Source organism: Tauraco erythrolophus, chromosome 2 (assembly GCF_009769465.1).
Source record: "Tauraco erythrolophus isolate bTauEry1 chromosome 2, bTauEry1.pri, whole genome shotgun sequence".
NCBI classification, from domain to species: domain Eukaryota; kingdom Metazoa; phylum Chordata; class Aves; order Musophagiformes; family Musophagidae; genus Tauraco; species Tauraco erythrolophus.
In genome coordinates this window covers 125,623,677-125,649,750 of record NC_141466.1, presented here as the reverse complement: position 1 = coordinate 125,649,750, position 26,074 = coordinate 125,623,677, and the positions used below count along the sequence as shown (strand labels likewise).

Here is a 26,074-nt window from a genome sequence, read left to right as displayed (position 1 = left end):
TATATTTATTTATTTGGGTTACAGAAGTTTGCTTGTTTATTTAGTCTACAGAAGTTTGCTTGTTTGTTTAGACAAGGAAAAAACTGATCTCAGCAAGGGAGTAAAGAAAACGGCGAGCGAAGGAGGCGCCGAGGCAGCCCTTCCCTGACCTTCGGCCCCCGGCGGACCCTGACCTCGGTGGAGCCGCGGGGGTGGAGCTGCGGGGCTGCAGCGGCGTTTCGCACCGCTCGCAGGGAGATCAGAGCGCGGTCCCTGCACCATCGCCCCGGCAGCACCGATGTCGAAACCGACCGTGGCGGATGTTACCCCCCCCCCCGCCCCGAGGCGGCAGGGCCGGCTGCGCTGCCAGTGCCGCTGCGGCGACGGCGCCTCCCACGCGAGACCGGGGAACCCCGGGAGGCGACGGCGGGAGGGGGCGGGAGCGCTCGGCCCGCCGGGGCGGGCTCTGCCGCCGCCCGGGCCCCGCCGCGCACCGCGCACCGGGCCCGGCCCGCAGGCCGCGGCCCCGCCGGGCCCCGACGCCGTCGCTTAGTAACGGCTCCCGCCCTCCCGGCCAATCGGCGGCGCCCTCGGTAACGGCCGGCAACCCGGAAGCAGAGGGCGCTCGGCCCCGCCCCCGCGGAGGAGGAGGGCCGGGGGGCGGTGGCGGCGGGCGGGGCGGGGCGGGGCTGGAGAGCGCCCGCCCGCTCCTTCCCTCCTCCCCTCCCTCCCTCCCGCCCCGCGGGGGCACCGCGCGCGGCGCCCGGCGCGCAGAGCGGCCGCTGTCGCACCCAAGCACGCACCACACCTGCCCGCCCCGGTAGTTTCCCCCCCCCCACCCCAGACCCCCGCGTTCACGCAACCCTGAGCCGCCGTCCGCCCCGCCGCCGCGCTCAGGCCCTTCCTGTCCGGTGCGTCCGCCGGGCCCGGTCCGGCGGCAGCGGCAGCAGCAGCGGCAGCAGCAGCGGCGGCGGCGGGCGGGGGAGGGGGCTGCTGAGCGGCGTCTGCCGGAGCCAACGGGCGGCGGGGAGGGAGGCGGGCGCTGCGGGGGTGTCGGGTGCGAGCGAGGCGTGACCCAGCTGACGGGCGCCGTGCGGAGGGCGCGGAGCCGGAGCCGGCGGGGAGCGGTAGCAGCAGACAGCGGCGCGCGGCGTCGGTAGCGGCGGGCTCTGGCGCGGCGTCTCCTCCACCCCCTCGTGAGCCTGGGGAACCTGCAGCTCAAAGCCGCCGCGAGCCACGCCACCATGTACCCCGGCAACAAGCGGAAAAAGCTCTGGCGGGAGGAGAAAGGTACTAGCGCCCTTCCCGCCGCCCGGTACCGGGCCCGGGCCCTCCCCTCCCGCCTTCGCCTCGCACGTTGATCTGTGAGGGAGGCGCAGGGCGGGGGTCCCGTCCTTCCGCAGGCGCCTCGCCGAGAGGTGCCCGGCGGCGCTTCCCGCCGCCCGGGGCTCAGGTGGCGGGGTGGGGGAGGGGGGCGCTCCGCGCGCTCCGGTGTTGCCCCGGGGCTCCCCCACCTCAAACCCCGCTCCGTCCCGCACAGCCGGGCTGTCCCCCCCGCCGCTCGGCAGCCCGGCTGTGCGGGCTGGAGGGATCCCCCCGCCTCAGGTTGTCGCGGGCCGACTTTGCCCGTGAGGAGAGGGGCGCGGGGGCTGAGGGAGCGGCGCGCGGCGGGCGGGAGCAGCCGCTCCCCTCAGGGCTTCTCGCCCCCGAGGCACCTCGGGGAAGTCTTCCAGGCCGAAAAGTTCGGCACATGCCGCCGAAACGTGCCTTTCCTCGGTTTAAAACGCGTGTCTTTTCCAGGGTAAGGGTGGTTTGTTGGTGTCGTGCGCTCGAGTTTAGCTTCTAGTGTTGGTCAGCGGGAGTGGAACGTTTTGGGGTATGGGGGCACTCAAGGCACACGCATGCCCTGTAAGAAACAATTTATTTTAGTTTATGTTTTTAAGGACTCCTCGCCCTGTGTGCTCTAGGTTTGTAACACCCCAGTGTCAGGCTCCAGAGCATGAAAACCGCAGGACGAGCGTTTTGTGCGAACCTTGCCATTTCGGTACCTTATATTGGTCACCTGGAGAGCAACGGAAATATTAACAGAGAAACTGACGTGGTGGAAGTAAAATATTTACGTTACACCTTGCCAGGTGTGTTTACAAATGATGGAGAAATATACAAGTGGGAGAGGAAGAAAAACAGAAACACATCAGTGGGTCATGTTTTAAGTTTTCTTTCTTGTCTTCCATCACCTCTATGGCTGTGTGTGTGTTTCAAGCCAAGAAGGCCGAAGACCATTTCAAAGGGCAGGATTTTTCCTTTTTGTCTGTGGCAGAAATCAAATGCACATTTCTAAGGAAACATTAAAACACAAACAAACTCGTCTCTCGGTAGGTTAGCTGCTTCTGTCAAAGTCTTCTCAAAGGAAAAGAGCTTTGTCGCATGCCTTTTTCTTTCAAAACTATCTTAGAAAGGATTTTTCTGTAGTTAAGATGAGGCAATAAATTTCTACCAGATGTTTCAAGTTTCTGTTTTCAACAGAGAAGACAGAGTTAAATATTCTCGGGCATTGCTTATGTGTGATCAACTATAACTGACTTTCCTTCTGCAAATCCTTAATGCTGTATGTTGTTACCTTAAAAAAAAAAAAAAGATGGTTTTGTGATGGGGGTAGATGGGGAACGGTTTCTGGTGGGCTCTGGTGAGTGTTCCTGTGTCTCCTGCTTGTCTCTTCTAGCCCTGCTGCTGTGAATTCATAGCCTGCCACGTGAACTCGAACCCTTGGTTTCGTAAGGAGGGTCGAGTGGAGAGGCTGGAGGGTAAGCTGGAAACCTGAGCTGCAGGCAGGCTTTCGTTGTCTTGGTCGGCTGTGAGGATGGTGGTCTCCATCATTACAATGATGTTCCTGAATGCAAACCAGAGCTCATGACTGCTGGAGAGATTTTTCTATCCAGGGAAGCATGTTTGTGAGTGCTAGCTGGCCAGAACTCGGTGTCTCTTTGCCTAGTGAGAACGAGCAGCACTTGCCAGTTTTCTGCTCCAGTAACTGCTTTCCAGCATGGTGCTGATGATGCTGGCCCTGGGTGTTTTGAGTGAGGAGGGCAGAAAAAAACTTCCACGTTTATTGTTGGCATTGCTCTTCAGCTTGTAGCTCTGTGTGGCTGTTCTTACCAAGTACCTCCTTTGCTAGAGAGGAAAACTATAGAAGCCCAACTTCTTTCCTTCCTACTCGGATTGTACTTTCGAAATAAAGTCTTTTGTTAGGTCTGCCTTTGCCTTTCCCGAGTACTCCCAGCCCCCTGTAAAGCTGGCTGTGCTCGCTGGTTCTACTCTTCCCATGAAGTTCTGAGTGCAGTTGTTCTCAGCCTTTTATATTCTGAAGGACTTTCTTTTTAAAAAGAAAAAGCACTCATTGCTAAATATTGAGTTCAAACCCACTGACAATACAGTTTCTTTTCTTAATTACTTTCTTGGTAATTAAGGGTTGGTCCACGTTCTCCCAGGGTGGATGTTGCTTGAGGACAGCTGAAACAGAGTAGGAGCGGGACTGGAGTTGATTCCGGAATCTTAGAGACAGGACTGGTCTGCCCGCAGACTTTCAGAGGCACTTTGTAAAACCGTGCAGAAAATTGTACTTGCACCTAAGCCTGCTGAAAGCACGTTGCGGGAGGTTTGTGTATAATTAAGACTTCGTTTAAATTCTCACTGCTGACTTGCAAGAGCAGAATTTTCTGAAACTTTCTCATAGAGAGGAACTGGTGTTTTGAAGGCACAGAGCTGGCTCTGTAATCCCTTCAGCAAAAGGCAGTCAAGCTGCCTCTGCTTGTCAGTCCCTCGAACCTGACGCGTAGAGACGCTCTCCCAGGTTTGCCTTTCTGTAGTACTTCTAAGGTGCACGTTTAAATCCTTGGTGTTCTGTGTGCTTGAAGATCGAGTAGTGGAGTTAAGTGCTTATCTGTTGTGCATTAGGGTGATCCTAATCACATTAGCTTTAATTTCGCATTTGTAAATATCCAATTAAGATACCAAGCTTGAATAATGGGAGAGAAATGTTTTTGTCAACTGAAGAAATTGGTAATACTGTCAAAAATACCAAAGTAAACTTACTTTGATAAGGGAGTCTGTACTCAAAACCTGGCTTTGGTTATTAAACTGTGCTGATTGCAGCCTGCATAATTAGGAAACTTTATTTTGAAAAAAAAAAAAAAAAAACCCACAAACCAAAGCCCAGTGAAAGTAATTTTCTTTCTCTTTTTTTTTTAAAAGTTTGATCTGAGAAGCAGTTTCCATGTTCAACTCGCTCACTGCTCCTTCAAATTGAGATGAAAATATTCTTTTCATGTCCATCTAGTCCTTTATGCCACAGGCAAATAATGAGTCTAGCCCTCCTCTATGCCCCTAAAAACTCTTGAATCATCAAATAGCATTTATTACTGATTAATGTGTCAAGAAAAACTATTAATGTGGTATTAGTAGTACAGTGCCGCTGGCAAAAACAGACTCAAACTTGGTTAGCATATAGGTGTCCTGATACCTTCAACAGTTGGTTGTGGTTTTTTTTTTCCCTCCTTTTCGAAAGGGGAAAAGCTCTGCATCTTGTGCTGAGCTAATACTGAGTGGTGATGAGCTGGGGATGGAGAAGAGGACGTGACTGCAAAAATCAGGTCCTGGGTCTTGCTAACGCGCCAGGGTTGTTTGCAGTATTTGGTTGGTGAAATGTTTTTTTCTTGTCTTGGAACTTAGTCCATTTATAGCAGGGTCTGAAGAAGAGTGAAGTTGGCAGCAGCCGTCATAATTGTACAATCTTTGAGGCTTTACTTTTCACTGAATGTCTGAAAAAAGACGTGACTTTCTTGGGAGAAAACAGCCATCCATATGTGTTTTAGTGTGGTAACCAAGTTTGTCAGATTAGTGCTCAAATAAAAACCTCTAAAGCTTAACCCGTGCTGCTCACTTTAAACCCAGGTTCTGCTTTGCAGCACTTCAAATCCAGCAGATACAGTTCATGCTGGTCTTGGTCTTGCTTTTCAGAGACATGCTTAGCCAGTGGATGGCAGTGGGCTTTCCTAGCACTAGGGATTATGTTCAACCAAAGTTTGTTGAATGTACACACTTGTCTGTCTTACTCTTGGGGATCTAACAGATATCCTGGTGTTCTCTACGGCTACTGATTTGTGGCCCAAAATGAGATGAAATGCCTCTGTATGTGTCTAAAGGAAATGACAGGGGTTTTCTCATGCTGAAGATTACATTGTTTGGAAAGCAAAAAAAACAACCCAACAAAAATGTCTCTCTCTTCACCCCAGCCATCTAGAAAGTGCCATAAGCTTTGCTTTAGCTCTAACTTCTTCTGTAATGTAGTAGCACCTGGCTGGTTTTGTGCTCCTGCCTTTACTTGTGGGTGTTGGTAAATGTTTCAATTTTGACCTTCCTAACTTTTTTTTTTTAATTCTGGTTTACAAAAGCAGAACCCGAAGAATAGACTTCAATACCTGAAAGCTTTCCATAAAACAACAATTCCTTGCTTAATAAACTTGCCGTTAGTTCTCTGATCCTTGAATTAAAGTAGCAGGAAGAAGAGGCACAGTAGCGATGCAGGGAGGAAGTCTGGAAGGTGGAGAGGCATTTTTTTTTGCTGAACTGGGATATCCAGAAATAGGTGCATGCAGTTGTTTAGAGGCGCTGTGTTTAGCTCCTAATAATTGTAACTCATTGAATCACTCTGCTTGGTGCTCTCAAATGGCATTTATTGCATCAAGGACGCTGAATGGGTCACTACTTGGCCAATGTGCAAAAGTATATGAAAGCTTGTGAAAAAATCTTTTAATTTCTCTTTCCTCTAAACAGAGCGTTTGCTGAAGATGACCTTGGAAGAAAGACGCAAAGAGTACTTAAGGGATTATGTTGCGCTGAAAAATATTCCAACGTGGATGGAAGACTTAAAAAGTAAGAGTGAGAGTGATGGTAAGTAAAACAAGGGAATCTTTTTAAATACAGACCATTCTGTTTTCTCAGTCTGAAGTTACTTTTAGGAGGGCCGAGACTTAGAACCTGTGTTGTTACTAGAAGTGGCAGCCTAACATGGGGATGAAAGCACTTTGGAGTTGGGGAGAAACCTCAAGAAAATTCTTTAAAGCCTCACTGGTGTCCACTAATTCTGCAACTATCTCCAGATAGAGTCATAATAACACTGATACCCTTAAGTACGTAAAATAGAGGTTCTCTGCATGAGTCGTACTTTCCAGATACTGCACCAATCAGGCACGCCTAATCAACTTTGTCTTCGAAACTTAGCAAGCAAAATAACATGGAGAAGCTGGGCAGAATGGTGCTGTTCTTGTAGATGGCTGAAAAGCAGAGGGGAATTGCACAAGTTGTGTTGTGTTCTGAAAATCCAGAAATGGGAGAAGATGGGTTTTGAGGCATCTCTTGAAAACACTGTTTCTTACTCCTGGTCCTGCCTGCTTTCTTGGGCTGAGGAACATCAGCCTGGCCTGGGTTAACTCTGCTTCTGTTAGCAGGTGCAGTGTTAGCACAGTTACGATAACTGGTAGAGTTGTCTAAGTACTTGCAGTGAAGGCTGACCAAAAATGGGAACCTGATTCACTTGGAGAATTCTGTGTTCTAGATGTAATTTTGTAACACTGCCTCATTCCTCATCTAGTTCTGTTTCATCCACACAAGCGTGTGGAAGAAGAGAGATTGTTTCTGAAATGGTGGTCTCCTCCTTTTTTCTTTCTGTGTCTTATTATCCTACTTGGCTGAAGCTTGTGGGTTTTTTTGGAGGAGGATCTAGCTGCAAGACCTGAAGTGTCTCCTGCTTCTGCAGATACAGGAGTAGTTTCCTGATGCTTTTGTTATTCAGAGCAAATACTGGCCTGTGTGAACAGATGTGTAGAATAATCTTGTGGCTACAGGTGAACGTGGTTTTTATGATAATACTCCAGGTGAGATGAGGCCTGGAACTAATCAGCTGTTTTTAGTAAAATGAGAAAGCTGTTAACACCTTTTTAGTACAATCTGGAAGAGCTGACAGCTTTGCAGATGCTGTTGTTGTAAACAACTAATGCTATCATCTACTAAAAGCATCTTTAATGACTTTTGAACTGAAAATACGTCAGAGATTGCTGACCTCTTCAACGTTGATGAGAAGTCGTATTACTACAGTACCCATAGACCTCTTTTTTCCATTAGAGAAGGTCTTTTATATCTTACAACATCAAGAGGCTTTTCTATCTAGAAAACAAAGGCTGCATTAAAATGAAAAAAGTTTACCTGATTTCTCCAAAGCTCATTTCGGAGGCCTGCGGTACGTGGAGATCTGCAGTGTATCGTGTGGTTTAACTCGGAGACTCTTCACCCATTCTAGCCTAAACTATGTTTTTATTCTAACTGCTCTCAGGTTGTATAACGTGCTAAAATTCACGGATCTTGTATTTCTTGGGCTGCCGAACGTGACAAGGTGCGGATTTATGTTGCGATTGCTGTTACACTTCACATAAGCAAAACGTCAGTGTCCAATATGTGGGTATTGAATCATGGCAGGGGTGGATTTATTTTCTTGTAGCTGCTCTTGTGTTCTTTCTCTTAGTACCCTGTACACTGCAAAAAATGCTGGAAGGCAAAAGTTGTGCTGAAAGGCTTCTTCTCTGCTACTTGAGGCTTTTTTATTTTGTACATTCAAGAGAAAATATCCAGTCACTTGTTTTCTTTGATGTATTTGTTGTAAATAAGCCTTGTGGAATAGTGAACTTCTAGAAAGACTGCTGAAATGCTTCCACATTTCAACTAATCAGTGCAATTAAAATAAATACATATATTAGTATGACTATTACTGCATCTGTTTCAGACTTTATTTCCCTTAAATGTTGACTCCACTCTGAAGGTATAAATATAAAGGGTGTGCAAGAACTGTCTTTCTGAGCTGAAATACTGAAAAAATAGAATTTAAGTTATCTTGCTGACGAAAAATTCTGCTCCATATACTGGGACATACAGAGAGCAACTGGTACAACCTAAATGAGACTTTGGAGAGAGTAAGTGAAGTCCCAGGTGTGATGAAATCAGTGATGACTTGACAATGCCATGCCCAAGTTCTGATATTTTCTTCAAGTGAAAGGCTCCTTCTTGCAGTGACAAAGTAAAGAGGTCTGAAGGGGGGGGGATGGGTAGGGGAAATAATCATCCATATGTTTGACAAGCCAAAACAGCAACTGATGGGGGGATGTGGAGAAAGTTCTTTACCATTTACTTCCAACACTGTATACAGTGGAAAAATGACAGATTGATTACTAAAGTGCGGAGTGGCTGTTCAGGAGGAGTGATGAAGAGAAATCAAGAAAGGAACCAAGAACAAATAAAGTGAAGCAGGTGCAATCAATCAGCTGCTGGAGTAAGAAGCTGTAGGAAAAGGGGAAAGCACCTGGGCTGGTAACAGTCCCTGTAAATACTCAACTGGAAATTAAGGGTGCTCACAAATTTTTGTTCCGACTCGTAGGAAAAATTGTTTGAACAATACCCAATTGCTTGAAATGTGGAACCCAATTTTAAATGCAAAGGACTCGCTGGAGAGTGTTAGGAGACTTCAGTTAGGCACACATTTTTGTTACATGGAAGTTTAAGAGCAGATTATTGAAAAGTCTCTGTGTGGAACTGCAGAAACTGAAATGACATAAAAGCTTCATGTTGGGAAGGAGCCAACCTGACTGCCATGATACCTCTGTGTGCTCTTCATTGACACGTTTGGACAACATACCTTAGGTTGTGGAGAAGAGTGTTTCTTTTCCTCCCTTAGGTATGAAATGGTGTTCAGAATAAAGTTCTGAAGAAAAACAGTAAAAGTTGGAATAAGTTGATACTAAGGTAAGTTTAGGCAAGGCTGGAAGTCTTTAAAATGGAGGGACATGTGAAAACATAAAGGCTTCTGGAGTGGAGTTACGGAGTTCTGAATGGCAGCTGATAAGGGCTTTGCCTTTTTTATAGTGACAAAGGTATTTGAAAACACTTGGAAGTTGAGAGCAGCTGTGTATAGTTTTTGTGTTGCTCCTCTGTGACTAAAACAAAAACCTACAATTTTTGCAGGTCACTGTATATGGACATGACTAGCCATAAGAAATGAAGTTGGTGTGTGTTTTGGACTGGAATATGGTCAATATTTCTGATTTATGTTTTGATTTGGCGGAGGCGCGATGTGGAATGCGGGGACTAAGCCTGGTGCCTGAATTGATGGAAGCAAGCTGATGTGGGGAGTTGCATTTCCAGAAGGACTACTTTGGGTTTTGGCGTACAACTTGACAGGCTGCACAAGCGGACCTCAGAGATGATTTCATAACTTTGTCCCTCTTCCTTCCACTGCTGTTATTGACAAAGTGGTTCTCTTTAATGTCAGAGGGGATGGTAGGAAGGGAAAAAAATTCTTGAAGTACTTCTGTAGACGTAAGCTTTCTTTGTTTTAACTGCGTTTATTAAAGAAATGAGGAATTGTCCAATTTGGAAAGGAAGAATGAGCCTGTCATACAGGGCTGGATAGTACATTTATACTGTAATCCATTGTTCCTCCCACTTCTTATCCTTCAGATATACTGAAGGCAGACACATCTCGTCTGTTCCGTTATGTACTTTGAAGTAGAGTTCCTTCCTGACAACATGTGAATAATGCACTTGTTTCTGAGGCTTCAGAATTTGTATACCTTTATTTCAGTGCTATTTATGATATACCACTTTATGCTAGGCACTGATCCTGCACAGCCATGGCAAGTTGTTTTGTGATGTTTGGTGAACAAAATGCCACCATGTAGACTAGAGTGTTTTTTTTTTTTTTTTTTTTAAGTTAAATACGTATGTGTCTTTACTTTTCAGTGGGGAATGTGAGAGACTACTACAGAAAACTCTCTTGAAAGCTTTTTGAAAAATCATTATCAGGAATTCTGATGTTGCAGAGTTTTGCGTGTAGAAAAATGTTTTTGTTGCATTAATGGGATAATTCAGAAAATGGAATAAATCATATAGTTTAACTCATGGCAGCTGACAGTCCTGCTGACTCTCACAGGCTCTGGGATTCATTGGTATAGTAGCAGTGCCAAGAGAGCAGTAAATTCAGGTGATGGTTTAAAGATCTTTGCAAATGGTAAGAACTACTTTGGATTGAATCGAGTTAAAAAGAAAGGACATGGTAACTGTTGAGGGTTTTTTTTTTTGAGATTAAATGACATTAAAAATCTACAGGTTTTTTTTTAAAAGCAAGTCTTGAAGTCTGAGATGTTTTGGCAGCCTCTGGATTTTCTTAATCTGCTGTATTTTTAGAAAATGATATGGTCCAAACTGTACTCAAATTAATCTACTTTATCACTGAGGGTTTTATGTATAATAGTAAGGTTTGGATTTTAGAAAAGCATCTTTGTACTATGAATCTGTAGCTTTCTAAATAGTCACAGTGAGTTGACACGAGATTATAGAGACAAAGCATCTAGATGAGTGACTCAAAATGCTTCGTGCTGAAAAGAAAATGCATGGTAATCCTGAGCTCTGTTGACCAGCAGTTCTTGAGACTGTTAAGGAACCACAGATAATACGGGGTTCTTCGGAGCAGCTCTGGGTGGCTCTATTTGATGTGAATATCCGTCCTGCAGGAGCTAGAAATCAAGGTGATGATCATCAAACAGCCTTTGGAAAGTAATGCTGCTACTAAGCTGCAGTGAAATTCAGCCAGACGTCTACAAGTGAGAAATAACATCTCTAAACCACTCATTGCTTTCACTGAGTTTTACAGAAAAAGAAATTACGTTCTACTAGAACGTTGTCAGAAGTTGCCCGACAATCAGCGAGTTCTGTCTGTAATAACTATGTGAAACCAGTATGCTTCAAGACCATCCCCCACCAAAAAACCAAGTCCATCAGCTCGCATTATCTTTTTTTTTTTTCTTGCAGTGTCTTTAACAACTGTTTTTAGAACAGATTTCTAGCTGAGTGACAAGGGTGAAAGTGAATCGAGCCGTCTTAGCTCAATGTGATGCTTGCTGTCCGTCAGTGAAAGGAAATGGTGCTTTTGCTACTCAGGCTCTTTGGTTAAGTTCACAGTACAGCAGTTTTTCTGCCAAAATCACATATAAAACTGCAGTAACTTGTGTGCCACAGTTCAGCATCTCCTGCTGTTAGCTGTGGCCTTGAACGTGAGTTCCAGCTTCGCTGAAACTCAGTGCTGCATTTGGTTTTTGTCCTTACTTTTCTTGCATGGGCATGCTGCTCTGTTACTCGTGCTAAACATCTTATCCCAAGCGTGTTTAAGGTTAGAAAGCTGTGCCATTTGGATGTGTGTGAAGATCACTGCTTATTAATTGCTGTGTGTAATAGCTGGGGGAGCTCCACTAAAAGACTAACATCTGTGGTTTCTATGAATTGTGTGAAGTTCGTGGTAATGAAGTATTCTTAATGCTTAGGAAATGACATGCTTTTTGTGGAAGTGGCTATAAATCCGTTTGCTCGTTTCTCTCGTCTCTCCGTGTTACGCACGTATTGAGGAGGCAGCAAAGGAACTGGAGTGGCAACAACAGCGAGCCATGTTTGCAGCTCATTAGTCTGTTCTGAAGGTGTCCAGGAGCCTGCATGCCGGTGGCATAACGCAGAGTGACTTCAAGGCTGCCAGTGCCACAGGGAGTAACTGGAACCCTGTGTGCTCTGCTTCTCCCGGACTCTTGGCTGCCCTTTGGGGATCTGTCCTGAACAGATGCAAAGCTGCAGAGTGGTACAAATCTGACCATGTGACCTGCTGACGCCACGCACCTTTCTGTCTCTCTAAACATATACCTCAGCTATTCTTTCCCAAAGATAGCCTTGCACAGTACAGAAACGGAGAGGGAAAACTTCAGGTGCAAGCTTACTTGAGTGTAAACTGAGAAATAACCTGGACGGGGGGAGGTTGGTTTGTTTTTGGAGGCAAGTATTCCTGTCTAGGCAGTGGTATCCCTGATAAAAGTGGATAAAGCAGTGTGTTTAGTACAGTGTGTGTGGGGGAAACTACTTTAAAAAAGAACCAATATGTATCCAATCGACCTTGCAACTCACCAAGAAATTACATGCATATAATTTTTATAGGATGGATTAGCTGTCCAAAAAATGATGCTTGTCTTATCGTTTTCTTTAAAGTGTTTTTTTGTGAAAAAAAAGAAGAATCTCGCTTTCAGCAAGTGTGAGAGATGATTATTAAATAGCAAAAAATCAGCTCTGTTTATATAGATTAAGAGCACATAATCCAGTGTGGCTAATCCTCTCTCTAAATCACTTGTCTTTGATGTAATTAAGATGATGATTTTTTTGAAGATGCTGTTCTATGTTTTTTTTTTTTAAACAAGTTAACTTCTACACAGCATTAAGCTTATGAAGGTCCTCGATAGAGTTATCACTTTGTGGCCTTTCTGCATGCAGCTGAGAGAACCTTTTTATCTCCAGTGGTGGCAAGCAGCAACTTGAGGGGCAAGAGTTAACTCTAGGAAAGGATGCTGCTCTTAACAGTAAATTAGTATCCTTATTGAAGCTTCACAAGCTCTCAACTTGTTTCAGGGAGTAATAGTAGATGGAGATGCAAAGGGAGGTTAAGCATGTCTTTGCCAGAAAGAGTATTTCTAATGCTTAAGTACTGGTGACACGAGTCTTGACCAGATTAATAACTCCCAAGCTTCTGTCCCATGCAATATGAGAAACAATCCTTTTTTTTTCTTTTCATTTTTCTAGCTACTGAACATCACTGCGCACTGAAGTTCTGTACAGAGGTCCCTAAGGAAGCACTAACCAGAGTTAGAAAGTCCAGATGATGCAGTGTGCTGTCAGCTGGTAGGCTCGTTCAGAGTGTGAGGAAGGATGGCTTTAGCAGCAGTGATGCTGTATATAAGTCGGTATGTGCTGTTCCTGAGAAAGTGTAGGGTTTCTCAAGTTCCAGCCTGGACTTTTTCAGTGGCTGACTTGTCTGACGTCCAAGACTACTGAAGGAAAGGAGAATAGTAACTTTTGAGTGGGATACTTTTCCCCTGCATATATTAAACTAACAGGTTGTACATCTTGGTTTCCAGTAATTTGTCTTTATGTATATGTCTATCTTTTCTCCTTTGGTTATTTTTTTTTTTCCCCTCCCCTTTTTTGTGTATGAAGGATGAGCTCCTTTTGAGCATGGGAGATTGCAAGATCAAATCACCAAATTAATTTCTTGCTCTACAAAGACAGTTTCAGCAAGTCATCTGGTTTTGCTCAGTACGGTAGCTCGGCTAAAGCCACAATCTATAATTTGTGATGGATTGTGGCGTATGTCCTCACAGTCCTTTGCAGACAGATGTGAGCCAGTGTGCCAGCCTGTCTAGAAGTCATGTGCCTATGATTAAGTTGAGGCCTAGATCAAGCTGTTGTACCCTTGTCATGCCTTACTCATGTAGACCTGTTGCCTGCCTACATGACTTTTGGGTATCTTCAAGTGTAGGTCCAAAAAGCTGATGTCCTCCTGCAGAAGACTGGGAGCCTCTTTTGATAAGACAGTGAGAGAGTGGTATGGCTTGTCTTTATTCACTGTAGCTTAGGTGTGACAGACGTTTATGAACTGTCAACTGCTACACTGTGGATGTGGGAGGCTTGCATCAAGTCTGAAAATTCACCACCATATAGAGATACTGGTTTAACTCCCATGATAAAGTAGGGAGATCACTGTTGCTGTTTAAGCTCACTGAGTTCTCTGTTTGGATCACGTTAACCAACTTTCATGCGTAGCTGCATCTGCTTCATGCACGATTAAACACTTGATTACACATGTGTTAAAAATCCAATTGTTGGAAACCAGATAAGCTGGGTTTCCCTTTTTCGGTTCATTAGAGCCGAACTGCTCACCATGTTTCTACATCTCTATGTAGAAACATCTCTGCTCGATCAACTGGTGGCTGAATAAGTTGTAGTACTTCCAATGTGAAGTGGTATGCGGCGGTCTCTGTAAGTGCAAATCTAGCTGATGTGCAGCTGGAAAATCCAGTAGACACAGAGTTTGTCAGCCCTATAGGAAGTGCTGCATTCAGACGTGTTTGTTACGATACACAGGAAAAGATTTTTTGAGCTGGAGAGAAGGCTTAACAATCCAGTTTATATTTCAACTTCTATTTTGCACAGCTTTTAAAAAACATTGAAATTACTATTTTGTATGTGGGTCCATTTCTCACAGAAAAGGTACTGAGACGTGCAGCTGTTGACTTGGCATGTTTGCAGAAGTGCGTCATGAGGGCCTTTACCAAAGTTTCCAGATGTGTGTTTTTTTTTTTTTTGTCGACAGGATGCTATAGAATGCGTATCTTGAAAAATTACACCTCTCAGTCTGGTGCTGGTGTAGTCAATATATTTATTCCTGAAAGCGGTAGTTCTCTACAGGCACCTCTGCACTAATATCATCTCTATGAGTTCGTGGTCAAACACTGAGTTAGAAAAGACTGCTTTATAGCTTATCCAGAGGATCCTGCCAAAAGACTTAGTCCATCTGTAATGCAGATATGAAGAAAGTCTAGAACTGCTTGTACACTGTCTTGCTCTAAAACATTTACCTGCCTTATCCTGCCCTCTGCTCTGTCACAGAGACTTGTTTATGGAAATAGGGGCCTTTTTGATTGTCTCTTTGGTATTGATGGTTACTCTGTAAAGGTGTTGTAAGTTACTTGCTTTTTGTTTGCTACACAAATATGATTTTTTTCGTTCAAGACCAGGTTGGACAAGGCCCTGAGCAACCTGATCTAGTTGGAGATATCCCTGTTCCTTGCAGGGGGGTTGGACTAGATGACCTTTGAAGGTCCCTTCCAGCCCTAACCATTCTATGATTCTATGATTCTATGATTGTAGTTGGATTTACTCCTGTATGCTTAATGTTATCTTTTCTACATGAATAAGGTACTCTTTAAAAAAAGACACTGCTTTCTCATACAAACGTATTGTGTGTTGCAGTGCTGTCCTTTTGTGGGAATACTTAAGGAATCTGTATCAACTGAAAGCAAACCCCAGACTTCATGTAACTGTCACTGAGGGTATGGATCAGTTATATTTGAAGAAAAAACGAAGTCCCTTTCTTTTTTTTCCTTCCTTTTTCTGCATTGCTACCAGAGCTCTTGCAGGAGAAGGTTTGTAAGTGTATTGCAAATAACTAAATCCAAACAGAATAGGAGGTGCACACCAACATAACCTATATTGACTTAAGGGCTTTGAGGTTTGGTGTGTCTTTTATTTCCAGGTAGACATGCAGAAGAAGATAGAGCTTCTATCTAACTACTAACTAGAGAGCTTGAAACTGCTTGTGAGTTTATATTACTTTGTATTTTTCAAGTTCTTAAAATAAGTAAGTATGACTCACAACATTCATGGGTCTTGGTAGAGTCCTCTTCAATACAAAGAGCAAGATACAGGAGAAACCTTCAGTATTTGAAGTCTTAATGTTTCTTGGGGTAGCGAATTACAGGTGGTATCTCGGGGAGTAGGGAAGGGGAAATGTTCCAAGGTAAGTGCTACTTAGCGAGTCTAATGTCTTTGTGCAGAAAACATTCCCTTTTGTACTTGCATAGAAACTTACCTACCTGTCCCCTGGTACTAGAAAACTGAAGTTCCTGCTCCCATCTGGTAAGCAGTTGTCACTGTATCTCAGGCAGAGAGGTTCTTGAATGACAATGCCGTGAAATATTTGCTGACAGTTTTGCAGAAGTTTCATAGTTTACTGGTAGTAACTTTTTATTTCCAAGCTCCACAGTAAGTACTCCAAAAGACTGTAATGCTCAACTAGAGAAGCTGTTGCTTAGCAATGGTGTAGGGAATTAAAAAAAAGCAGAGAATGTAGAGTAAAAATTGTCTGACTGCTTAGTCAGCTAATGAATGAAAGCTAATGAATTTGTGTTTTCCCACTACAAACTTAATTTAATTCTGCTTGATGCTGTGTGTGCTGTTCACACCTATTAAAAATGGTTTTTCACTTCTTGGTAGATAAAATAGATGCTGCTACTGAAGACTGAACACTTCATTGCTCATGAAAAGGCTTTTTTTTTTTTTTCCTTTTCCAGACGGTTTCTAAAGCTGAGTGAAGGAATACTGTGCTGTTGATAGTGTAAGTTTTGGATGAAGGCTCATAGTTATCCCAAGAGGTACTGAATTGATTCGAACATACCGGGAAGAGTTGTGTGAATGCTGTGATATTACCAAGACACAACTTTGCAGTGGAGGTCATCCACTTTGCCTTTGAAGGAATATAGCAAAGTAGCATCACCTGTAGTCTTCTAGCTTTATAGGAAAGTATCTGTATTTCTGTGAGGCAATGGACAATGTTCTAAAGGAGTGTAATATGCTTTTCTCTCAAGCTTTTAACGTCCATTGTTAATTTCAAGTTCTCTGTAGTAGAGGGAGGTTATAAAGTAGGAATTAATTTGGGGATGATGCAGTTCTTGCCTCTGTGTGACCTGTGTTGACCATTTAACCTACTTTAGTAGAACTCACACTGCATTCTGGAAGAAGGATCTGTGTGTTGAAATTCTTGGTGTCTGTCACATTGAGGTACTGATAATCAGGCTTGGGCAAGAACTTAGTAAATATGCTATCCAATGGCATTTTTGTTCCAGTATATCGTCACAAAGTATTGAATCCCTTTAACGGTTCACATTAAAAAAAAAAAAAATAAATGAAACAACTAAACAGGACATTGATTGCATGAGCTGCTTCAAATACACAAAGCGCAGCTCCTTCAGGGTCACAGCCAAACCGGCAGCAGTTCTTGTGGACCTGAAATCATGAAATCTCAAGCCAGCAGAAACAAGCACAGCAACTGTAGCAGCTGGATACTCCCTCTCTGGGAGAACACGCAAATACCCCAGGGCCTCAGCCTACTTGTGTCGTGTCTTTGCTGTCACTGTGCATGCCACCGAAGTGAGGAGGCTTTGATTTATGAATTGACAGTTGCGTGTCCTTGCAGACCAGGCTGCATCGCAAATGAGAATCGAGAATATATTCCTTCTCTTGTTCTCCTTGTTAATGCTGCTTTCTCAAACTTCCATCTTGGGTACTTCGCACTCCGTACCAAGTCTTCCCTTGTTTTACAAAAACTTCAGAGAAAGGGCAAGCTTCTCCATTCTCTCTCCTTCCTCTTCTCCCAGACTTAAAGGGTTTTTTACCTCTAAATTTTGTTTCTGGGGGTAGACTGAGAAAAATGTTGGAACATGACATTGTGAGGACTATACAAGACCTTCGTTACACAAGAATAATTGTTTTGCATGACCGTTGTAGGAGTTGTTAGGACTGACTGACTATTTTTTATCAATTCTCGTGGTATACCACTCTTCCTCTCTTCAATGTGTAACATAGTCTTCAATGGCTCCAAATCAGTCATGTGGCTGAAGAATAGAGACTCATATTTACGGCCCTGTTTGTGTACTGCTGATAGCCATATCGCTACGTTTGACTTGGACCAAGTGAGTTAGTTCTGGGCTCTTTGCAGTAGGTTTAGAGGAGTGTGTTCTAGCACTGTTGAAAGCAGTTCATTGGATGTGGGCTCCTCAGTTAACTAGTGGACATCAAGTGATGCTCACATCGTCAGATGGGGATGTTTCATAACTCCTGAAAAACCTTGAATGGGAGATACCATGACTTCCTGACCTGGAAGATGGGGCAGAGTGCAACCTCATCAAGTTTGTCAAAGGCACAGAAGTGGGAAGTGTAGCTGATGCATCAGATGAGCCCCAAAGATGATTACGGGACTGGAGCATCGCTTCCGCAAGGAGAGGCTGCGAGTGCTAGGGTTTGCCTGAAGAAAAGACGCCCTAGATGGCATCTGATCAATGTTTATAAACATATGATGGGAGGGTGTAAAGAAGATGGCTCCAGACTCTTCTCAGCAGTACACAGTGACAGGATGAGCAATGGGCACGAGTTGAAAGAGGAAATTATTTCTGAGAACAAAAAAAACAAACCCACACACTTACTGTGGGGTTGGCTGAACACTGGAACAGGTTGCTCAGAGAGGTTATGGAGCCTCCCTCTTTGGAGGTACTCAAAATCCAACTGGGACAGGGTCCTGGGCAGCTTGCCCTGAGTGACCCTGCTTTGAGTGGGGAGGTTGGACTTAAGAATCTCTAGAGGTCCCACCCAACCTGTCTCTTCTGTGATTGTGGTGTCTGTATGCCTCAGAAGCTTCGTACTTGGCTATAGTCCTTGTCTAATCCAATTATGCCACTTTGTAATTAGCTGAAACAGAGCATATTGGCAGAGTGTGTAGCTGGGGAGAAGGTGTTGGTGTTCATCATCAAGTGCCTTTGACTTGCACGTTGTGCCGCGGTTTTGGCTAGGTAGAAGGTGATTTGTCTGCAGCAGATGTTTCTTCCTTGTACTCAGGTTCTGATCTCGTTGAAGTCCAAGCAGGGATAGAACAAATCTGTGCTACAAATCTGAAGTACTGAGCGCATCTGTGAGTGCTTTCCCCCTGGTGATGGAACATATGGAAATGATGCTTATCTTGATTTAGATAAGCAATTGCCTTGCCTGTACAATCACCCACGGTTAGTAGGAGTAGAAGCAGGCACGTAACGTAACGGATCTTACAATCTGTCTTTTCTAACACTCCGTAAGCCTCTGCAGAAACAAATGGAATGGAAAGCTGTGTTAAATGTGAGGTTAGTAACTGCTAATAGTTTGTCATTTTTAATCCGTACAAGATGCTTGTAAAAACAAAGCATGTAAAAATAAATAAATAACTAAAGCATTGAAGGGAAGAGCGCAGAGAGTGTGTAGCAGAATGCTTCCTGCAGTTTCTCTGTAGGCAGATGCACCCTTACAGCTCACTCAGTTCCTTTGTTTTTTCAGCAGCCCAGGAAAAGTGGAGCAGTGTCCCAGTCCAGCCTCTGCTGAGGACTGAACTAGGGGTGGAAGGGCTGGGTCTTGTCTGGGGTTGATATTGAGACTCATGTCTCTTACTTGGGCTCTTTTCCCAGTGCTGTTTCTGGATCATGTTATAGACTGCTGCTGGAGAAGCCTTCCTTGTGGGGATACATGTTTCTACTAGTAGCTGTTGTAGCAGCGATGAGATAGTGGGCAGACTTACTGCTTATTTTTAACTTAGAATTAATTTACTTCCTTCAGCTGTGAATTCTAAAGCTGACTATAAATGCTGAATCTCTCCCATTTTCAGCTTTGTTTCTTGCAATTCAGTCTGTTACTCTTGTTTTTATGAACTAGAGGGGAAAAAAAAAACCCATGAAGTCGTCTGACTTGTTAAACAAAACTTCATTTTACTATTGCGAGCCTGTGAGCCTAGCTGCTGTAAACCCTTTTCACTTGTTTTTTCTTTGACTTATTCTCTTACCTGCTTTTGCTCATGGAGTGCCAAAAGGCTTTTTCTTTGCCATAGGTATTGCTTTATGCTGTGAGACTTTCATAACTATTTTTACTACTTTGTGTGTGCTTTACTCTTTCGTTATCAAATAGTTTTAAAATGAAAATGTGTTTCTTAACAGAAGCTCTTCCAGCTGGGGGTTTTTCTCCTCCCTTTGGATGTAAGCTCTTTGGTATTGCTGTAGGGATTTCTGTAATTGGATGTCTGAGACCTGTTTCAAAAATTAGGATGCTTTAAAGTGTACTAGACTTTAAAATCCTGGATATTTTAGCAGTGACTGAGTTTCAGAGTTGAGTTGAAAATGATGTTAGGTTTGTGCCACCTCTTTCCATCGCACCAGCTGAGTGTATTCATGCCCTTTATGGGGGCTCCCTCTAGTGAGCTGTTCTGAAAGTCCTTTTTCCTCGTAGTTGTGAAGAACTTCACATTTTCTTTCCAAGTGCAGTTTTTGTTCGCTGAATCTAATGCATTTTTCTGCACATGTGTAAGCTCTAAAGGTTCTTTTCCTTTTCTGCAACCTGGAAGCAGCTGTAAGTAAAGCTGAGGGATAGGACTGCCTGTTTGCTTTATTTGATGTTAAGACCTGGGCTGATCAACTTCTTCACACCTCGAGATGTGGCTCTGTGGACTCATAGATTTTTGGGAGCATGATTAAAGGCCCGAAGGATGTGATCTGGGAGGAGAAACTAAAGGAAGTTGGGTTGTATAGACAGAGGGATGGAAGATGGTGGGGGCATGGATCTGGAGGGGAAAAAACGGTGGTGGGACGTAAGTTTTCAACTGTTTATGGTGAAGATTTTAAACTCTACTATATTCCTGAGGCTGGGACAGAGAGGGGAGGAGGAGGACCTAGAGTGTTTGTGGATCTTCACTGTTGTGTGTCTTTAAAAACAGCCTAAACAAAACAGATTTTGGGAAGGATGTAACAGGATGAACTCTGTCCTTTGTGCTTGTGGGAGCAAAGACAATTTAGTGACCATCATTTTCACTTTCTAGTAGGAGCTACAGTAAACTTGTCAGCAATACTGAATTTAAAAAAAAAACTGTCTTTTTTGCTTTATTTCTGTATTAGATATTTCTCTGTATGTTGCTGCATTTCCCTAGCTGTTGTTTATTGATTTTGATTTTTTTTTTCTGTCAAAAACACTCCAGAGAGGGATGGATAAGACCTGAATTAGGGCTAGGTAGGCAGAGGAGAAAAGTTGGAGAGTTATTTAGGTCAGAAAAGTGGCAGAGGCTGAGTAGGCTCTTGAGGGAAAAAAAAATCAAAACTCGAGTCTTATGAATTGCTTTCATGTTGGTGTTTCCTTAGGGTTCTGTTAGGTCCTCGCCTGCTTGTGAAGATGCAGATTTTTGGATTGTGTGTGGATGGCTTTACACCTCAGTGTCTCACTTTGCAAGTTTAATTTCGGTTCTTTTGAATGAATAGACTTGAACTGACTGTAGTTACGCCTGCAGTCATTTCACAATAGATTTCTGTTGTGCTGCAAGTGGAATTTAGAAAGGCATTTCAAAAGTTTGTGAATAGTCCATTTATCCTCCTCCTAAATAGTTTTCTTCATGTGCCGATTAATTCTTTGAATTTATCTGAACCTGAAAGCTCTAAATGGTTGTGACATCTACCTGTATGGGAGATAGTGGCTTTGCTGCTGTTTTTAGCACAAGGTCTTGAATTAATTAGGGCCCTTTATTACAGAGGCAGGGCTGGCATTAACTGGTCCTGGGAAGTCATCAGGGTGAAGACTCTGGGATAACACTGTCTCAGAAATCGGATAGCCAGACTTTACATGAACACACCTTGTAAAATTAACATTAAACAAAACCAAATCCATATTCATTTGCTTTTGACATACACACATAATTGTAATGAAATATGTGAAATGTTGATGTGCTTAAACTGCAGGTTGAGTCCGTTGGTAATCCTCACTGTTGACACAACCCGCATAACTGTTTGCACAATTGATGAGATTAAGGAAGAAAAATGAATAACAATTCACTGTGGGAGAGTTGGGAGGGAATCAAGATGGCCAAACTAATGCTGATTGTCACTGCTTTGTAAGAGCTCACCAAGGGTTTCTTTTTTTTTTTTTTAGGAGCATCTCACAGTAAAATCCTCTATTTTTACTTTTTCAGTGGAGATGGACATGGGGTGGAAGGTGGGGGCAGAGCCTTACTCCGGAGGGAAGGAGCACCCCAGAAACAGTCTCCCCAGGGGTACACAAGAAGACCTCAAATAAAGCAGAAGCTATTGCTCGTACTCAATACTGCCACAATCCTATTTCAACAGCTATTTTAGCATTTTGCTAGCTGTGGCTTGAGTACAACTGGTGATCGGAAGGCATTCAGGCTTCTTGCATGTGTTTGCTACGTGCTCAGTTTTGCTCGAGAGCCAGGAGATCTGTGGTGATGGAGATGGGAGCAGGTCTTCCAGCAGAGAAGGAGCTTTCCTTCCTAAGCAGTCTTCACTGCCCAGCTGGATGATCTTAAAAATCTGCTAGTGCCTTTTTAATTTTACTGTTGCTATGCCAGGGTTCCTGCGGAGGTAGTTCAGAAAATGCAGTCTCTCTTATTCTGCTTGCTGCTTTGTCCTGAAAACTTCACATGCAGAGCCACAGATCAAACAACAAATTTTACTGTCTTGGAGTCTGTGATGCCTCTATCTAAAACTGAGCTGAACTTTGTCAGAGCCTTGATGTAGTGTGGATTTAGTTGGTGGGTTGTTTTGTTAGGACTGAAATGTATCTGAATCTTCCTGGCTCTCCAACTGTTCTGCCTTTAAGGTAAGTTCTGGACAACTAATGTGGAGACAGACTCAAAAGTTTGATTTGCTTGGCAGGCAGGCTTTCTCATCTCTAAAAACTTAAGCTTTTGAGTCTAGGGGCTCAACTCCTGTTTTCTATCTTGTATTGAAGACTAGGTTACATAGCAGCCCCTTCAGAGGATTTATTTCTTGAGTGTGTATGTAAAGCTGTTTCATTAATGAGAGCAAGAAATACTATGCTACAAGTACAAGGTAAATCTGTCGCTGCTAGGATTTTTATGAATGCACTAGTACGTACGCAGGGTGTGTGTCTTTGATGAAATACGCAATGCCCTGGAATTGCTGGTTTGTCCTTGCTGAGTTACGGTACCATGAATTACAGGATAATACCTACAGCATTTGAGTTTCTTGGGCATATTTGAGAACTTACCATGCTTATTCACAGATCTGAGGTTTATCATTACCTTGGGAAGAGACTTTGAAGTAAACAAATGCAATGTTGTTTGTTTTTAATCTGAGAAGCAGACAAAAATGTGATGGTGAAGGAAGAGATGGGAGACAAAGGTGGGAGGGAGTGAGTTATTTGTAATGGCCAGGAATGACTTCACTGTCCCTGCCAAGCTGACTAAATTGACTACAGAAGAAAATATCCCAAATCAGAGGCCAGTTTTGACTTTGTTGGGAAATGTTGTCTGCCAGCCCCAGAGATCTAACAGATGGCCAAAGAAAGTCGTCTCCCCTATAACTATTTGTATGATACTGGGATTACTTCTGTAATCAGCAGCGTATTAGTAGACTTGTTGAGTGTCTTTGCGAAAGAGACTTGGTTCTCCATTACTTCCATCAGTGTTAACATCCTTCTGTAACAACCAGAACAAAATAAAGCCAGTGCAAGCTCAAATCCTCTGTTAAATCTGACTTTTATTGAAAGAAATGAGGGTAATCTATCAAAGATATACAAGGCAGCATGTGCTTTCACTGCTCAGCAGGGCTCTTCCAAGAACTGTGGGGCAAGAGAGGGGCTTGCTGAAGAGATGTGGCAGATCATACAGGAGTGTTTGTGGTATTTTTTCTCGCAAGGCGGTGACTTTACTAATGCTTTTCTGTGGGGAGGGAGTCTCAGGAGAGCCACGCTCAAATGCATGCAGTACTTGTAAAGAGTGAGAACTAGAGGCAGACTCGTGAAGGCTGCGGAGGATAGAAAATCTGGAGGCAGTGCCAGCGTGTGCAACATGGTGTTGTGTGGCATCCTACAGAAGGAGTTAACGACCTTGCTGGTGAATCGACTAAGGGACGTTTCTGCTTTCCCTGTGATTCAGAAATTAGTGATAATTAGCTTTTTTAATTGTGTAGTATCTTCTCCTCATGGAGAATTCTCCTTCTTCCTGGTGGATTTTTAGTTGTTTGTGTCATATTGACACAAATACTGTAGTATCTAAACTGTACTCTTGATTTAAAATCCAAATGGGTTTAGTTTAGAGAATTTGAGGTGTTTGATTTGGTCTTAACTAGTGTTGCAGTAACTTTGGCAGAAGGTGGAGGGGGAGGATGATAGTACGCGTTTTAGATTTGGCAGAGCTCCAGTAGGATGCTCGCTGGGAAGGGACTCGGAACACAACTATCCTACTTGCTGGCAAACGCAGTTAACGTGAAAGCAGATAATAAATCAGACTCTAAATTGGTCACAGAGGCTGATTTTTATTTTAATCCAACTTAACAGCTAACTGCAATGATTACCTTCTGTGGAAAAATAGATGAACAGTCTGACTTCTATGTTAGAGTGATACAAGGTTCTTATTATGATAATAAAAACTTGATACTTTTCCACAGAAACATTCTTTGCTTTGGTTAGGACATTGAGGGTGATCTGGTGGCAACGGAATAGTTACTTTAGGAGTCAAATACAGAAGTGAAACTCCTGAATGCACACACCTGAATACAAGGCTACCTTTATGCTACTGTAAGTCATAGTGGTAATATATATTTTTTTGCTGGAGGTGGCATGGATTTTGCACTAGGCATTTGATAGCTGATCTAAAGTAGAACTGAGTGAGACTTGTTATTTTGAGATAAATGATGACTTCTGATACCAGTCATTTGTGCTGAAGGTAGAGCAAGATCTAAAATAAATACAGCTTTCTTCTTTCTACTTATGATTGCTTGTAATGCTGACAGATTTGTGCAGGTATACTAGAGTTGGTGGAAGCCGATTTAAATGAAGGTTGATGTGAAAACTAAAGGGTCGGATTTGTTTGGACTCCTCCTACCTTGTCACTAAATCTTCCCTTCAGGTTTTTTTAGTTACAAATAAATTCCACTTATGAAGATTGAGAACTGTTTCCTGCTTACATTGTCACTTTAGCAATTCAGTTCTGTTTCTGGCCAATATATGAACTCAGGCCTCTTGAGACACTTGGCTTGTGTTGGAAAGAATTAATTTTAAAAAATAGTAATAAAAATCAATTATGCACTCTTTCCTCCTCTGCTTAGTTCTTTACTAATGATGTGGATGTCTAACAATACAAGACTACTTTAAGCTTTTGGCCAATGTGTGTTTGTAGAAGTGTTTGAGATAACTGAACAGTTATATAGATTGTGTGATGTAAATGAAGGGAATTGGTGATGCAAAAATTAAGTTTACCAGAATAAGGGACCTAAACATTGTTTAGTAACAAATCTTTTGAAAGCTAGTCTATGTTGTCTTCATCCTCTTCCAGTTAAGCATTTTAAGATGGCAAAGCGCCAAGTTTAAGTGGGGTGATGTTTTCCTTCAGGTGGTTGTTCCCTCCACTACCTGTTGCCAGGGCTAGTTTTGAATTTTGGGGCTGTTGGCAAACGGTGTGCTCGTGTGTTGTTGTATGTGTTCAGAATAATTCTGGGTTGAATAAATTATTGCCTGAGTAGGAGGACTGTCTTAACTAATTCTTCATTTTTTTTTTTGGTAATTTGCACCCTTGTGGTTACCAAAGAAAATTGATGGATCTATTGTGTATGTGTATATTTATACAGTTTTAAAAACAAATGGTATGTGGGCAAGGAATCAGTGCTTTGTATTAGCTCGTATTTGAAAGCAAATAAAAAGCAAGTAGTGCGATTTTTTTAGGGAAATGCTGGTATCTTTGTGGGTTACCGGTGCCCTCTCGAGGCGAAACTGAAAGGTGCAGCAGTCTGACAGCAGGAGTGGAACTGGAGCAGCTGATACCTGCTCTGCACTTGTAAATGCTGATCTCGGACCCACGTTTGTAATCTGGTTTTGCTACTTTCTTGTTTTGTAGGGGAAGATACTAAAGAAGATCTGCAGGGGAAGAGAAGTCTCGGCGAGAAAGTTTCTCTGTATAGAGGTGACATTACACTGCTTGAGGTTGATGCCATCGTTAATGCTGGTAGGTGGTTAAATGTTTTATGTTGTTATGTCTTGACAGACCTCTATAGTGCTACATCACAAGTCTGAACTTTGAAAAGTTACGTAAAATTGATATGTCCTGTGAAAGGCTCTTGGAAACTATATATTTTTTTCCCCAATTTATCTATATTGCATCTCTTCAGTCTGTGTGCTTTTACTGTGAGAAGGAGCGATGCAAAACTAATAGCGTAGTCTCCAAGAAAAAAAAAAGTCTTACATTCATTTTTGACTTAGTTTGAGTGTCTGAGACTTCACACTTGATGTTGTAGAAGATTGAACTTTGGTACTAAACTACTGTAGTACATTCTGGTCTGTTTTTATAAGTCAAGGCATTTGTGGGCTAAGTAATGTGAAAACTTTAAGGTGATAGGAAAACTGAATTTCTGTTTTATGTGGCTTGAATATTTGCTGTCTTGTAGAGAGACTGTATCTTTCAGCTTTTTGGTCTAGAGTTCTAAATGTTTTAGTACCTCTTCTCGCTTAGTGACCATGTCTCCATGTATGCAACTGAGGTGAAGAACTGCATGTGGTGTCCTCCTGTGATGAAAGAGGAGGGGGGAAATGCCTAAGCAGTTAA

General features: G+C 43.2%; 1 protein-coding gene across 1 annotated transcript in view; it reads left to right on the top strand.

Annotated features, from left to right (window-relative positions):
- The first annotated feature begins 1,197 nt into the window (after positions 1-1,197).
- MACROD2 (mono-ADP ribosylhydrolase 2) overlaps positions 1,198-26,074 on the top strand; it is an 899,313-nt gene continuing 874,436 nt past the window's right edge. The window contains exons 1-3 of the mRNA XM_086626501.1: positions 1,198-1,269; positions 5,812-5,910; positions 25,370-25,477. Of these exons, the coding sequence (XP_086482627.1) occupies positions 1,224-1,269; positions 5,812-5,910; positions 25,370-25,477 (253 nt within the window). The 5' untranslated portion in view covers positions 1,198-1,223. The remainder of the gene's footprint in view (positions 1,270-5,811; positions 5,911-25,369; positions 25,478-26,074) is intronic.